Source organism: Syzygium oleosum, unplaced genomic scaffold (genome assembly GCF_021117445.2).
Source record: "Syzygium oleosum isolate NSW1041296 unplaced genomic scaffold, Sole_v2.1 Sole_v2.21, whole genome shotgun sequence".
NCBI lineage: Eukaryota > Viridiplantae > Streptophyta > Magnoliopsida > Myrtales > Myrtaceae > Syzygium > Syzygium oleosum.
The window spans coordinates 4,005,626-4,022,472 of record NW_026607505.1 but is presented as its reverse complement, the minus strand read 5'-3'; the positions used below and the strand labels follow the sequence as shown (position 1 = coordinate 4,022,472).

Genomic DNA, 16,847 nt, shown 5'->3' with positions numbered 1-16,847 from the left:
ACTATCATGTAAATTATGCGTGCTTGTATAATATGTTGCTTCCCTCACTTTGTGCTCTCGTTATTGTTTGGTATTTGCTTCCGCTTGTGTTTAATCAAGAAAATAATAATGGGACGTTGAGACAAATCACCGGAATCCACATGAATCACGGCCAAGCCGGGATCAAGTGCCCCGGCCTTGTCTCGGGGCATGGTGCTCTCGTTATTGTTTGGTATTTGCTTCCGCTTGTGTTTAATCAAGAAAATAATAATGGGACGTTGAGACAAATCACCGGAATCCACATGAATCACGGCCAAGCAGGGATCAAGTGCCCCGGCCTTGTCTCGGGGCGTGATAGTATTCATCGTCTTGAAAAAGATAGAAAACCCGATCATGAACAATTGAGTTAGCAATGCTTCGAAAATGTCGACCACGTGGTTAGAAGATCTGTATTATTACACCTTTACATATGATCAAGCCTAGTCGATCGGAGCTCGAATTTCCCGATTACTATTTTGGAGTCGAGCTCGAGCAAGATATGTAGTATTCTATCGAGCTTGAGCAGCGCTTTCAATCTCCTAGTGCATGCATGGAGTCGAGTTCGATCTTCATCCGACGCTATCTCGTAAGTTTATGTCACGAAAAAGCTAGGTAAATTTGTCAGAAAAAATTAATTTAAAGTAAATTTATAAAAAAAATTGTACGAATGCTAGGTTTTCTCTTCATGATTGGGGGCCCCAATATTCCAACTGGCAACGATTTGCGTACTTGCGGATTAAAAGAATTAAGTATAATAATCCAAAAGATTAATATAATGATTAAGTTGCCCTGAAATTCGTGGCTCCTAACTAAAACAATCCACGTGGGACCCACGCCATGTCAATATGATAATCATAATAGGTTTTACGTACATATAGCCTTCATTTGCCTAGTAACTTAGAACAAACCGAGGGATTAGACTCTCTAATCTGGATATGATCACGTTATGCATTACTTGTGATCCAACAAGAAGTTTGGGAGAACTCGTAATGAAAATGATTAGTGCCATCAAAATTTTTAAACTGGTACACTCATGACAAATTTATATCAAACTAATTTTTTAATCACCAATAACCCCAAACTGGTATACTTGTGATAAATTTACCTTCTGTTAGTTTCCGTTAAATTTTACTGTCAAATTGATTTGATAAGTGTACCAGTTTAGGGTTTTACCCCTTTGTTTGTCACAAATTTATCAGTTTGTGGTTTTTTATGGTACCAATTCAATTTAACATATGGTAAATTTGTTACGGGTGTACTAATTTGAGATTTTTGTTGATTAAAAAATTAGTTTATGTTAAATTTGTAACGGGTGCGCCAGTTTAGGATTTTTGATGGTCAAAAAATTAATTTTGGTTAAATTTATCATAGGTATATAGATTTGGGGTTTTTTGTGGTATTAACCCTAATGTAAATGGCTTGATTGGGTCTCTTGATTTTTCTGTTTACAGAGTTTTCGATATGTCCTTTGCTCGCGGTTTATTTATCTAGCGCTTCTTTGTCGTGAAAAAATGGAAGAAAAAAGAGAGAGAATGTTTTGCTGGGTGCTCTTTTTTTTTTTATTTTATCAAATGCAGCTGTTGTACAGAAGATTTTACAGTGACCAACTGATGACACTTTATGATTTTTAATACGCCGGTTGTGCTCGTGTTACGTGTCGCATTAATATTCTGGAAATCGAATAATTTCACGTGAAATATGCTCAACAACTGCATCGAAGGCACTACCCCGCGTAACCCTCATACACACGGGCCGAAAAGGAGTACCCTTCGAAAGTACATCCGTGGACCGGTCGCAATTAGAAATTCCTTATGAAAATGCACGAACTGCTTAACGCCGACCCAATCTCGTCGTGGGTGTAAATTCTTCAAGGTACTTCTAACGGAAACAAATGGGATGAACGTAAACGATTCTCTTCCAGTGATTAAAGTTCTCCACAATTGGGGGGCGCAATGCCGCAAGTCGTGGGCAGGATGAAGATGACGTCAGCAACGAGAGGTGAATCTAGTAGACACTAGGGTATTTCCTGGAACGGAACTTAAGCCCATTTGGTTTAGCATTTGGAAGGGGCTTTTGGCCTCGAAAGCCCCTTCGGGAAATGCTGAACCAAACGGTCCAGCATTTAGAAGTCCATTGGCCAAATGCTAGCATTTGGAATGCTGAAAGACTAGCTTTGGGCTTTCAGCATTTGGCAAATGCTGAACCCAAATTTTTTGTTCCCAAACTACCTTCACTTATTTTGACTTATTCCGATTTTGCCCCTCTTGTTACTGTTGATCTTTTTCGTGAGGTGGCTAGCGAGGGAGGCCGGCGAGGGCGGCCGACACCGGATCGGACCGGCGAGGTCGCATGACCCAAGCGACAGCCGCCTGAGGTCGCGCTGTGACATCCCAAAATTCCATTCGCTAGTTTAACGAACATACGTAACGGAACGTTACGTGGGAATTGAAATAATCGACGACGAGCTACGGAAGCATCAACTTCGGAAGACACGGACGCTATTACGAAATCACCGTACCGTCACTTTGTCAACCACCGCAGGACCATCCTATAATTATCTATCATTTTATTCGTTAACGTTGTGTTACGAATTAACCGTCCTGATTAACCGTCCTGACGTTATCATGTCCTTTGTTTACACTGTAAACTTTAGTCACGTTATCCACCCGAGTTGAATTCTTGCACGCCATTTCCTTTTCCACCGACTTCATGCAAAATGATCAGCCCACTCTTCTACTTTGTTTTCCATTTTTTTCCACGCCATTTGCTTCCCCCACCGCCCAGCTGTCCCATTTCATTTCTTCAGTCAACAAATTCTGCTCTTCCTCAGTCAACCGGCGAAGGAGAATTGTCCAGCAAAGCCCCCAACAAAATTCTGCTCTTCCTCAGTCAACCGGCGAAGGAGAATCGTCCAGCAAAGCCCCCAAGCCTCTGATTTTTCTTCACTCTTGCCGACCTATTCTTCTTCTTCTTCTTCTTCCCTTCTCATTCTGTACCGCCCAAAAACAGAACCTCTTCCTCCGTTGGTTTTCTTCTGTTCTGAATCAAGTTCATGGCCCGACACCACCAGCTTGCTGTCCATCCTAGCGAGCCGTTTCCAGACCTTCACGCCGCCAAGTTCCTTCTCACCGTGGGCTTGAGGTGCAACGAAAGGCTTGAGAAGAATTTTCTGTGGTCCCCTTTCCATTTCCGAACCGCGCCGCGCCTTATTCAGCCGTTAAGGCAAGTGAAATTCTGCCTCCCTATAGTAGATCGGAATGGATTGCATGTTGGCATGGGTTTAGGATATTGATGGATATGGATGGTGGTGATGGAAATTAGCTGCTGGTTTGGGTGTTTTTGAACACCAAATTCGTGTAGATCAAGTCATGAGTTATTCTTGAACTTGAGTTGTGATTTCCAGATTCGGTTTCTACTGGACCTTTACTGCTTTCCAATTTTGTAGAGATTTCTGTGGTTAGAATTTTGCAAGACTTCCTTCATGAAAGTTGTTCAAAACATCTGGAAGTATAACATATTTTAATTTCATAATTTTTTGAGTTGTTTTGGGTAGCACGAACACCAAATTTCTAACCCTTGCTTGACTGCCCAGGTGCTCTGTTTCAGTGACCTTTCCACATTCTTGAATTTTTATAAAATTTTCTAGAATTATTCTGAACAAACTTCCTTCACAAAATTTCTTGAGGACATCTTTATCTACAACATATTTAAATTTTAGAATTTTTGGAGATGATTTGAATACTGAAATGTACTCATTTTTAGAGGCAAGGATTCTGTCCCGATGAACAGTTTTTAGTCTGACTTTAAGCTCCCGAACGAGGCATTTAAAGACATAATTAGATTTTGAATCCTTCATGAAAAATGTTTATCAAGGTGTCTTTGGTGACATATCCCAAATTTATAATTTTTAAAGTTCATTCACTATTTATTTAAGTCTGATTTTAAAATTGGTGCAAGGCTGCCCAGTTTTACCAATTTATAAAAACTTACTATTTTCCAAATGAAATTGCTGGAATCTCAGTTTGATGTCTTCTGGAGATGAAATGTATAAACTCTGATCTTTCCAATGAGTCATGCTAGACCTTGATGTGGTTAGCCACGTGTCGTGGGATGTGTTGTTGACGATTAGTCAAAGCGGTGCTTTAGTGAACGAGACCGCGTATGCGACTTACAATATGTCCTACTAAAGTGGTAAACTATGAATGATGTGATATTGAGAAAGGATGATTGTTGTTGATGAACTGTGTACTGCACGAAATGATTAGTTTGTGTGGGTTTGATGGGTTATTAAATGCCGTTGGTCAGTGAACCGACGATGCCCCGAGGAGCCGTAGGGAATGCGGGATGCCGTGGTCAGTGGACTACGATGCCTAGGATGAGAATGCCCTAGATGCCCTGGGAGTTTGATCGGAATGCCGTGGTCAGTGGATCACGAAGCCTGCACGGGCCGTTGAAAATTCCGGCGTACACCGCGGCGGATCGGAGTGCGCACCGAATTCTGCTAGACGGGAGTTTTCCTCCTTGCGTGTCCGGCGAGCGCACTGGGCATGTGACTTGGAGTAAGCTAATGATACCCAAGCAAGAGTGAAGTTGTGTGTGTATGTTTGAATCGTGTTGTTGATTGTGATTGCTGAGTTAAAGTATCACACTTGAGATGATTACTAGCATGAGCACAGCAAAATATGATTTTTTATGATTAATATGATTTTTATGATTAGTAAGTCTAGCTAGAAGACTGTGATACCTATGCCCGTTGATATGTATTCTATTCTTGTTTGGTATAGATTGACAGACATTTTACTTCTTGAGCCTAGCTCACTGTTGTTGTGACAAACTTTTACAGATCTTTAGCTATGCCTATCCTACCCGCCTCCTCCTCAGTTAACTATGGGGCCCCGATCGACTTCTCGGGACACCTGTCAGAGTTCGAGATTCCTTATGTCCCTGGGATAGTGTTCGTGCGATGTATCTCAGTATTGACTGTAGATGTTGGGCCCCTTGTAGGATCTATATTGTTAGGTTTTTTGGTGGTGTATGCTCGTGTTGGTGGGCGACTGATACGGCCCCTACCGTACGGGTCCTATGACGGGGATGACGATGCTTCTAGTGGGGTGGAGTAAGCTGTAGTTGGAGGATGGGGAGGATCATTTTTGGGACATGTGACCGACACTTTTTGGGATAGGGTCACGTGATAGGTGATACGCTTTTGATAGATGAAATGGTGAGTCTTATGTTGATAGCATAGTGATGGGAGTAGCACTGTACAGAGCCTCCCCAGTATGAACTCACCCTTGTATCATCCGTGTTTATAAATAAGCAAATGTTGAAGTTTAGCGCCAGTGATATCTTTACATTTTTTTTATTAGTTATAAACTCAAGTTTTTAAATGCTATTTAAAAAAGAAACGTTTCCGCGTGTGAACTCTTATTATTGCGTGAGGTTAGAATGACATATAGGAAGGGGTGTGCCTAGGATGCCACACGCGCGACCACCCAGGTGCCGCTAGCTTGGGTCGCGCGAGGCCGTCTACCGCTTGGGTCACTCGACCACAGGCGGCCGGCGCCTGGGTCGTTCGACCTCAGGCGGCCGTCACCTGGGTCGCGCGACCCTCGCCGAGGGTCACCCGACCTCGGGTGACGACCTTCGGCGGTAGATCTGGCTCGCCGGGGGTCGTTCGACCTCGGGCGATGGCCGTTGGCGCCGGATCTAGCTTGCCGGCGGCCATAAGTCTTCGCCAGCTCCAGCGAAGGGTAGGGTAGGTTTTTTTTTTAGTAAAAAAGATAATTCTCAAAGCCCTTTTGCAAAAAAAAAAATTTACCAAATACTATTTGGGCCAAAGTAGTTTTACAAAGGATTGTTTACCGAACACCATTTGCATTTCCCCAAGGGGGCTTTAAGCTAAAAGTATTTATATTCCCCCAAGTAGCATTTGGAAAGTTGAACCAAACGGGCCCATAGCACTAGAGGCGAATCTAGTACCAGAGAAGACACGAGGGTATTTCCTCGAAGGACCTCGGCTTTTATAGGTCAATGATTCAGCTCGAGGCATACGAGGATCAATGTATGCACGTGCACTAATCGGGGTATTGATTGGCAGTTCCTATCGACCGATAGGACGCTTGCACCATAAACTAAAGGGCCTAATTCAAAAAAAAAAATACTAATTTTTGGTTGAGTGACAATTCTGACCTCAATTTTTTTTATCTCATAAAAAAACACCAACTTTAGGTCGAGTGACAATTCTGGTCCCAATTTTTCTTTTCTCATAAAAAATCACCAACTTTCACTTAAATCTCAAATCCGGCCCCCCTTGACTTAAAACCATTTATTATCCAACTTAGCAATAAATCCACATGACTTGCTGATCGAATTTAAAGCACTATTCATTGTCTTCTTCTCTGAGCCACAGCTTGAAGAATAACAGTAAAACTGCTCATCTCCTTCACTTCATTGGCAAGTCAAAAAGATTTCCAGATTGAATCTCTTTGGTCAGATTTCATGATTTGAAGTTGTAGACCATCGCCCATCGACAGACGCCATGGACAAGATCCGTCAAGCCCACAACCATAACCTTTTTTCTTAAACCAGGGTGACTTCAGACAAAAAGTCAACGGAGGGCCAGATTTGGGATGAGGGTGAAAGTTGGTGATTTTTTATGAGACAAAAAAGGTTTGAGCCAGAATTGTCACTCAACCTAAAGTTGGTGCTTTTTTACAGGACAAAAAAAAGTTTAGGCCAAAATTGTCACTCGACCTAAAGTTTGTGCTTTTTTTATTTTTTGGAATTAGCCCTAAACTAAAGATATTAAATGAATAACGTGTAAAAAAGAAGAAAAATAAGATTTAAAAAAGAGGGATTAATATCACGAAAATCCCAAACCGGTACGCTCGTGACAAATTTACTCCGGACTATTTTTTTAACCACCAAAAACTCCAAATCAATGTGTGTGACAAATTTACCCTCGAACCGGTACACTCGTGACAAATTTACCTTATGTGAAATTAGATTAATACTACGAAAAATCACAAATCGGTAAACTTGTGACAAACGGAGGGGTAAAACCCCAAACTAGTACACTTGTTAACCGTTATGTGTCATCCAACTCAGCAATTTGATGGTGCAATTTAACGGAAACTAACGAAGGGTAAATTTGTCACAAACGTACCAGTTTGGGGTTTTTAGTGGTTAAAAAATTAGTTTTGGATAAATTTGTTACATGCGTACCAGTTTGAGGATTTTGTTGATAAAAAAATTAATTCAGGGTAAATTTATCACAAGTGTGCTATTTTGGGATCTTTCATAGTATTAACCCAAAATTAATTGGCCAAGTCTCCCACGTGTCAATTGATCGAAAAACCGATCGGAATCCATTCAAAAATATGTTAACCACAAACAATTGAAGATTTGGTGCATTAAGATATCAAAATTAAAGTTTAGTAATCCGGTTGTAGAATTCGCCAAATTTCAGTTACCACGGGTAGATCTTATCTAATGTTAACCATATGAATGGTGCGCGAAAGCCGACCCGAACACCACGTGATCGCTAAAATAAACCGTATGACGACATTAGAGTACAAGTGTTTTGGCCTCCGTTTGTTTTGCGAAAAATATTTTCTAAGAAGCTATTTTCCAGAAAAATGACTATATTTTTCGATGTTTGGCTGAAACTTAAAAATGAACTAGAAAATATTTCTGTTGCTCGATATGCAAAACCTGATTTGACTTTCTTAGGGAAAAATGCCCAAAAAAATTGAATTTTTAATTACTTTTTTTTTTCTTTGCTTTCTGTTTCCTTCTTCCTCGACCGGTGGCTGACGATCGACCACTGGCGAGAGACGAGCTCACCCAAGGCCGGCGAGTATTGAGCTTGCCCGATTTCGGCGAGTTGCGGCGAGCTGAACCGAAACCTCTCCTTCGCTCTTTGCTAACTCTGTCAGAAGCACTTGAAGCAAGGCCTCATTCCTTGTATTTTGGCAGCTTGCATTCTAATGAGACCGACAATGACAGCTACACCGTCCTCCTAGCTGCGAGCGATCAAATCCTTCGTACAAGCCAATTCGGAGCGGCTGAAGAGGCCTTACACGCACCCGAGGCTGGCGAGCTCAAACCTTGCTAGAGGTCGGCGAGATCGAGCTTGCTGCGACTCGTCAATCTGGTGAGGTAAAGCCTCACCCAAGGCTAGCGAGGCTCGTCACACTGAAATCTAGCGAGCTCATCCCTCGCCTGCAGCCAGCGATTGGCTGAGGAAGAAGGAAAAGGAAAAACAAAAAAAATAATTAAAGAAAAATAAAAATAATTAAAAATTCGATTTAAAAAAAACATTTTTGCAAGAACGAATGTTTAATTAACTAAGGATTTGAGCCCGAGGCCCGAGGACTTGTGCAAGGCCTTTTGTGAACCCAGGCTTGAGTGGGGGGACCTGAGCACGACATTTATGAACTCGGGTTCCGATGCCAGGGCATCGAGCCTGGGCACCGGGGCTTCGGGCCCGGCCTCAATGGACCCAAGCATGGATGCTGGGGCATCAAGGTCCCAGGCTCGGCCTCGATGGATCAGGGCTTGAGCGCCAGAGACCTGGTCCTAAAAGCCGAGAACCCGGGAACCAGCGTTGGGGTTTCCATGCCCAAACATTAAGTTTTGAGTCTAAACGCCGATACAAAATCAGATGTTGGAAAACATTTTCCGGTTTTCAAAGAGGAAATCATTTTCCTGAATTTAAACATAGGTTTCCGTCCTACTCATTTTCCTAAGCGAACCAAACGCCGAAACAAGCAGAGCCCTTAATAAGCAATACTCCGGTTTTCTAAATATCGACGGCACGTATCGTCTCGAAAGCTAATGTCGTTTTGGAAATCACATCCTATCGATTGGGGTCAGCTCAACTCCTCTTTGTCCCGCCACTTTGACCATGCTTATCTACCCAATTAGGATCTTCGTTCCATCACTATTATTATCGAGAAAGAATCCCTTAACTAAATAATGTGAAGAGAGTAAGCATGACCGGGTTCACATTGTGTTGATATAGGCACAAATTCGTTATATTAAGCAGTTTATGAATATGAGTAGAGAGATAGAGAACGATGCATATAAAGCTTATAGTGGTTCGGCTTGGTGTAAGGCCATGTTCACTTTCCCAAACTAAAAGCCTACCGGCTGAATTCCACTATCAATCTCTTTGAAGTTACAGTAGAATGTGCTGCTTATATTAAAGTACTTCTCCTTGAAGCTGGTGATAATTATACAAAAGCTTATAGATCTTACTATTTTACACCTAAGTACAAACTAAGACATTGCCAACACTTCTCACAAGATTACAATTTGAATGCTTCTCGGGAGAAATGATTGGATCAGTCAGCAAACAATGCTCCACAATGGATGGGTTGAAGGCTAGGCATGTCACTACAAGTCCAGGCAAAGATATCCCGATATTCCTTCCATAACTGGATTAGGCATCTAGTTTCGCCTTCAAGAAGGTTGGCTTCGATTTTTACCTCTTTAGTATCCACCATGAACCGTCGTCCACGAGCCACCATCCACCGGTTTGAATGGAAGTCAATATCCAAATTAGGTAAAAATCTTATCCGAATTCAATTAAAATATTTTATTGTCTATTTTGAGTGATCGTTATCTAGTTAAATATATGAGTGATAAGCATTATGAATTGGGAAAAATTTCATAATCTGCAATGTGCACATAATTTTAATTTGATCTTTAAGCCTTGAGATGAAATTATGGTTTAAGCGGAAGATTGGTAACTCTAATCTTTAAGGCTTAAGATCAAGTTGTCGGTCTTATTTGCGATCGAATTCGGATTGGATGGATTTTATATACATGTTTGAATTTATCTCTTTTGATTTGTTTCTTATTTTGTTTGATTGTTTCCTTACAAGAAAATACAAAAAAATAGCACATTAGATTATAATAATCTTTTCTAGATAATGTTGCATGTTTAAGATAGGATTTTAAGTTCGAATAGACTGGAAAAGATTTTTCTAGATAATCTTGCATGTTTAGGGTAGACTTTAAATAAGACTTCCTTGATAAGATATGATAGTTTTAGGTAGATTGCATATTTGGATAGATTTTAAGAGTGTAGAATAAGTTTCCGATCTAAATTAAGATTTGACTTAGTTTATTTCCTAGTATAAATCGGATGATATATTTCTCTAGATAATTTATTTTCATTAATTTTTAATTACGAATTTTAATTGAAAATCAAAAAATATCATGTGCATGTCATATAGGATTAGAAGCATAATTTCCACGTCATATTGCTATGCCATGCCATGTCATATGCCACATCATTCATATATACCATAACATCATGCTATGTCATCATTGCCATGTCATACGCAATGTTACCATCCCCATCATCATCTATGTCATGTTATCACTTGCATGTCATTTAGTGATTGCATGTTAGGGTTCATTTAATTAGAATCGCATGTCATGTAGGTTAGTCTTTATTTTAAGTTAAAAGAAAACCTGAAAATAATTGATTGCTTTGGAACGTTTAATTTCTTTTATTTCTCGCAATTTATTCATTTATCTGTTTTCATTGTTGAGTGTCAATTTTATTGATTGCGCACCCACACGACACTCCTTGCATGTTAGGGACTAGGTTAAAATCAATACAAGTTGCCTGATAAATATTTTTGAGAAAATTTTAGATAAGGGCACGAAGTGCCCTCATTTTCTTAAATAAGGGCCTAAAGTGGTCCGAAGTAGCCCGACGTGGACTTTATCTCAAATAAGGACTTGAAATGGTCATATTAGTCTAAAAAAGGAACCTGACTTCGCTGGACGAAGATAATTTTCATCATTTACTTTTTTGAATATTTTTTCATTTTTTCTTTCTTTTTTCCTTTTTTTTTGTTTTTTTCTTTTCCATTTCTTTTTCTTTTTTCTTTTTCCTCTTCCCTCCGTTGGGTCTCGTCGATGGCCGACGGAGGTCAGTGGTCTCAAACGAGATGCCGATGAGGCTCGCCCTCACCTGGGCTAGGCAAACGGGGACGACCCTTGCCAGATCCGACGAGGGCAACCCTCACCCTCGCCCACCCAAGCCACCGGCGTCAGGCAAGGGCCGACGACCCTTATCCAAATCTGGGAGAGAGTTGCCGCCCTCTCTCGCTAGAAGGCCCTTGCCTTTGGTCGGCGAGGGTCACTAGCCCTCGCTATGGCACTGGCGACCCCGCCGACCATCTCCGTTGCCCCACCGGTGATGGGGCAGCGGCCACAAGTGGGAGGGCTCTGTTGGAATTTTTTTCTTTTGAAAAATTATTTTTAATTTTTAATCTAATTTAACTAAAATTTACATTAAATTATATTTTAACGAAAATACCTTTGACCGGCCGGAAAATTTAGCCGCTCGGCGAGCCAACGGGGTTAGGCCCTTATTTAAAATTGTTATAGCCACTTCAGGTTCTTATTTGACATAACGTCCACTTCAGACTTTTATTTGAGAAACTGAGGATATTTCATGTCTTTATTTGGAATTTTTTCAATATTTTTTTGAAAATAAAAGAGAAAAGATATAGAAAAGAATAAGAGCAATCTATCGTAATCAAGTCTCCACGTTCATTTAATCTCTGGTTCGTAATAGTAAAGTACCCTCCCACACATGACTTGGGTTTCTAATTGACCCCGAAGTAAAATTGATTTTTGTGTTAACTTGAATTAAGTTGCGAGTTGGCATGGGCTTTGTAAGTAAAAATGTGATCTTGGGCTCAACAAAGGGACGGATAACTGACATAAAATCGATCAGACAACACCCATGGTCATCGATTAAGAGTAATAGGCCAAGTTGGTTGTCGACGTAAGATGACAAAGGGTCAGTAGTAATACAAGAGTGGAGAAGAGTCAAACCGGAAGATATCCCAAAGCTTATAACCAATCATGGATAAGAACGTGCAGTTGAGGATGGTTAATACGAAGCCGGGAATCTCGGGAGCAGTTGTAATTGGTAATTGAAAAGATAGCGAGACAGTGATGGTTATATTTTGTACAAGATTATAGAAGGCCAAGAAGCATCAATTGTAAAGAATTCATGCTCAACAACACTTATGCAATTTTATCTACTTCCAGTTTCCAGTTTATCGATTTATTATTCTTTCGTCATTCTTTATTGGGTTTAATATTACAAAAAACCTAAAATTGATACACCTGTGACAAATTTATCCCAAATTATTTTTTTGATCACAAAAAATCCCAAACTGGTACACCTGTGACAATTTTACCCCGAACTATTTCTTTGATCACCAAAAACCCTACATTAGTACACCTGTGATAATTTTACCCCGAACTAATTTTTTGACCACCAAAAACCCTAAACTGGTATACCTGTGATAAATTCACCCTCCGTTAGTTTTCGTTAAATTTTACTATCAAATTACTAAGTTTGATGGAACGTGATAGTTGACGGGTGTATCAGTTTGTGGTTTTACCCCTCTGTTTGTCCCAAGTTTACAAATTTGTGATTTTTCATTATATTAATCCAATTTAACGGACACTAACAGAGGGTAAATTTGTCACAAATGTATCAGTTTGGGGTTTTTAATGGTAAAAAAATTAGTTTGGAGTAAAATTGTCGTATGTGTACCAGTTTGGGGTTTTTGGTGGTCAAAAAATTAGTTCGAGATAAAATTATTACAAGTATACTAGTGTGAGATTTTTTGTGGTCAAAAAATAGTTCGGGGTAAACTTGTCACGGTGTACCAATTTAGGGTTTTTGATGGTAAAAAAATTAGTTCAGGGTAAAATTATTACAGGTGTACCAATTTAGGGTTTTTCGTGATATTAACCCTTCTTTATTCTTTCGATTCGTTTTACTTAGCATTGATAATCCTTGTCACGCAAATTGTTTCCTATCTGAGTCACCACATAATTTGTTTCATCTAAAAAATCAAAGATCAAACCTTTGGTGAAAGGTATTTCGTTGAAAAATCAATTTCGGCGAACAATTGGTAATCCATGTCATGCCAATTATTTCCCGTTTGAGTCACCACAGATTTTGATTCATCTAAAAAACCAAAGATCAAATCTTTGGTGAAAGGTATTTCATCGAAGAACCACTTTTGGCAAAACGATAATTTTGTAAGAGTGTTGCTAAGTTTCCAACAAGTTATCAGGAACTGATAGATCCAGAAATTTTCACTTATCAATACTTACTGAAATATATTGGCATGACAAAGGCGCGTTATAACAGAATTTTGCAATTACAAAAGACTGGATGTTGAATTTGGCGGGGAAAGCAATTTGTGAGGCTCTAAATTGAAGCTTCTTGCGATGAGGACAAAACACATTGATTATAACAATTTGATTAAGTTATCGACCAAAGTCATCAGATACCGTTTTTATTCTAGCGGACAAAGTTTGTCTTGAATCCGAGGATAAACCAAATAAACAATTGAGACAACAATAAGCCTCACAATACATCGAGAATCTACCTAAATTTCTTCTTAATCACCATGGAAACTGGGAAATTATATTCACTTCCAGGTTTAACATGGGATCGAGGAAATTCTTATTCCTCTCTAATATATAGTTGTTTTGCCGGAATCTAAATTCAAGAAAATATGTGTATTTTACCAAAAATATTGTATAAACTTTTTTCTACAAAATAAACCACGCGACGAACATAATCGATAACAATTACGTAGAATGTAACCCTTAACACGCATTTCTTTTTCTTCTTTCATATAGGAATGGGCACAGCCTTTAGAGACTCAGCCCGTTGGATGGTTATTCCGAACTTGTCTTCCATGTTCATGTTCTCAGGGGCAACGCCTTCTTCAAGCCTCCAATTGAAAATATTAATGAGCGAACCGAGCATCAAAGGCAACATTCTCGTGGCCAATGGCAATCCCGGACAAATCCGCCTGCCACCACCGAAAGGTAGGAGCTCGAAGTTTTGTCCCCTAACATCGATATCCGATCCAAGAAATCTCTCGGGCATGAACTTGTCTGGATCGTCCCAAATGCTAGGATCTCGACCCATCGCCCATACATTGATGAGGACTTGTGCACCCTTTGGAATCGTGAAACCACCTGCAATGAAATCTTCTCTGGATTTCCGAGGAACAAGGAGAGGAGCTGCTGGGTGAAGTCGGAAATTCTCTTTTACGATAGCTTGTAAATAGGGTAAGCGAGGAATATCGGCTTCTTCAATCTGCTTGCCTTTGCCAATGACTTGATGGAGCTCGGCTTGGGCTCTTAATAGCTTTTCTGGGTTGCAAAGTAGTTCTGTCATCGCCCACTCCAGAGTACTCGCAGTAGTTTCGCCACCGGCGACGAATATGTCCTGCGTGATCAATGTCGCAAATAAAAGATTTTGTACCTAGAAATTAGATATTAATCATCACAAATAAGGAAGCATAATAAATGGACACAGTACCAGACATAGATGCTTGACCAAGGACATGTCCAGGGTCTCATTTTTATCTTCAACTAAATCAAGAAGATTATCCAAAACATCGTTACACTTATCCGAACCGGTCTCCGTCCTCAGCTGCAACCTTCTCTGGGTCAGGTCGTCAAAGATGTTGAAAATCTTCTCAAAATGCGCCTCGAGGCGATGCTTCGAACCACGCAGGCCGATTTTCTTGAGCACGGGAAAGTAATCTGCCAGGTTTGGCTTTCCAGCCTCAACCACGATTTGCCACACCACTTCCTTCAGCTCTCTGGCTGGATTCAAAGGTTCCATCATGTCCAAAGAGAAAATCGTGTTTGATATCGCGTTAATGGTGGTCCTGAAAGCTGCGTCACCGATATTCACTGCCTCACCAGCGCACGCGCATTTCCTAACAGAGGTGATCAGCTCTTGCACTTTCTTGCTGCGAAGGTGTTGGTTCAAGTCGAGTTTCTTGCCTGATAAGATATGCGAGTTGTATATTTTCCTGAGGTATCGGAAGAGAGGAGACACAGGTACCCAGACCACGCTTAGTTTGTCATGGTCATGGGCCATGACGGAATCTGGAACCATACGATTCGAGAAGACAGCATCGTGGGTTTGGAGGATTTCTTTGGCCAGCGCCGGTGAAGAGATCACCACCGTGGTCACAAAGCCGAGTTCCAGCTTGATGATGGGGCCATAAGCGCGAGCGAGCTTGGCGAGGGACTTGTGGGGAAGATCTCCGAGCTGGTGGAGGTTGCCAATGATCGGAAGAGGCCGTGGACCAGGGGGGAGGTTGAAGGGCCGAGCTTTTCGGCCTCCCCTGGCGACGAAGGAGAGAGCTTGGAACAAGCCCCAGAGGAGGTACAAACACAAGATCAAAACTAAGTAATCCATCTCTTTGTGAATCTACAGCCACAAGGTGTGCGATCACTTCCGATAGATATATACTTGAGAGTAAGTGAAATTTTTTTGTTGCTCTCTTTTTCTTAGAGTACTTGGCAACACTTCATTCAAGCCCTCAAAATTCTCTGTCATCGTTAGGCCTAGCTATGCGACTTTTGCCATACTGAAACTAAAGTAGACTGCTTTTTCACGGTCACGTGTTTGACTAAAAACTTCAATTGGCATTTTAGTCTTGCAAATGAAGAGTACCGGAAACTAAAATATTCTTCATATGGATTTCATGGAAATCTATATGTATAGAGATTAACTACGTTACTACAGAATCAAGGACGATGTTCACTAGCAATATATATACATGCAGTATGTAGTATTAGATTCGTATGCAGACAGTATGAATACGTATTGGTCGGTTACATATCTACATACTTGCATACACACACACTCTTCTTTTAAAGCATAGAAGTGCGAAGGATGACGTTTTTCCACAGCTCACTTCAGCAGCACCTAATGCCACCTCAAAAGAATTCAGTGAAAAGACACTGTTGACATGAGAGAGAGAGAGAGAGAGATTGCCTGCCTAGCAATTTATAACGAGGAGTAAATAGAAATCGGTCGATTCATGTCGAGACATCTGCAGTGCAACGTCATTGTTTTCAACCGTCGAATAATACCGATCTGACAACTCTTTGACATCGGGCGACAACAACGTGTCCGTACATCATTGCGATTTTGACTATTGTGAGATTAGAAAGCAATGCTTCCTTAGCCATGCGTGGGGCATCGTGGATTAGGATCGTGTCATTCCACCAAGCGATGTTTAGTTCGCCGATTAGAATGATGTCCGCGCCGATTCAATGCAAGAGATGATTTGCTGTTTGAATCACGCGTCACCTCCGAGCGCACGAATCAAGCAAAGCCAAAGACGCAACCAGCCGCTGATCTTTTGGCTTCGTCTTTAGCATAGGATTGCAACTTACTTTAGCCGTCCTTTCGCTCTTGGCCCTGCACGGCACGACACGACACGACGGACGCGGCTCTTTTGCCCCATCTCGGGTTTTTTTCTATTTTTATCTCGATCCAGTCACCTCGATTGTCGCTGTTCCGTAATGGATCCCCAAAATGTCGAAAACCGGTTAAATTCAATTTCTCGGATCCATTTACCCATGGCAGGAGAAAGGGACGGACGATGCACGACCCGTTCTCGCTAGAGAGAGCCAACCGATCAAACCGGCGAGCACATGACAGGCACATAGACGAAACCTGCCTTTGGACCGAAGGAAGATGCATACTGCACAGTGTCGAATAAGTCATCACGGTTGAAGACAAAAATCTGCGACAACTTCGCATGATGAATCAGAAAATTTGCAAATTTATTTGCAAGGTAAAACCTTAAAATTGTTACTCAGCTTCATTTACGGTTTTTGCTTTCCACCCAAAGCTAATTTTTTTTTTATCTGTCCTATTTCCAACTCTACTCCCTCTTTGACTTCTGCTCTGTTTCTTGTAGAGCGCGAGAGTTGGATACTAGCGTCCC

The 16,847-nt window shown here is 40.9% G+C and overlaps 2 protein-coding genes across 2 annotated transcripts; one reads left to right on the top strand and one right to left on the bottom strand.

Annotated features, from left to right (window-relative positions):
• The first annotated feature begins 2,857 nt into the window (after positions 1-2,857).
• Positions 2,858-5,313, top strand: LOC130140728 (uncharacterized). Its single transcript, XM_056320986.1, has 2 exons — positions 2,858-3,240; positions 4,862-5,313. The coding sequence occupies exons 1-2, from the start codon at positions 3,071-3,073 to the stop codon at positions 5,136-5,138; spliced, it is 447 nt and encodes a 148-aa protein (XP_056176961.1). The 5' UTR covers positions 2,858-3,070; the 3' UTR covers positions 5,139-5,313.
• Positions 5,314-13,437: 8,124 nt separating this feature from the next.
• On the bottom strand, positions 13,438-15,866 carry LOC115671282 (geraniol 8-hydroxylase-like). Its single transcript, XM_030592809.2, has 2 exons — positions 14,411-15,866; positions 13,438-14,317 (listed from the first exon to the last, which is right to left on the bottom strand). Exons 1-2 carry the CDS (start codon positions 15,302-15,304, stop codon positions 13,712-13,714), a joined length of 1,500 nt encoding a protein of 499 aa, XP_030448669.2. The 5' UTR covers positions 15,305-15,866; the 3' UTR covers positions 13,438-13,711.
• Between the last annotated feature and the right edge of the window lie 981 nt (positions 15,867-16,847).

Bases quoted from the DNA above. Each gene is read 5' to 3' on its own strand.
- LOC130140728 (XM_056320986.1), top strand. From the start codon at position 3,071: ATGGCCCGACACCACCAGCTTGCTGTCCATCCTAGCGAGCCGTTTCCA. The intron at 3,241-4,861 runs GCAAGTGAAATT...AAACTTTTACAG, and splicing joins CGCCTTATTCAGCCGTTAAG to ATCTTTAGCTATGCCTATCC.
- LOC115671282 (XM_030592809.2), bottom strand. From the start codon at position 15,304: ATGGATTACTTAGTTTTGATCTTGTGTTTGTACCTCCTCTGGGGCTTG. The intron at 14,318-14,410 runs GTACTGTGTCCA...TTGATCACGCAG, and splicing joins TGGTCAAGCATCTATGTCTG to GACATATTCGTCGCCGGTGG.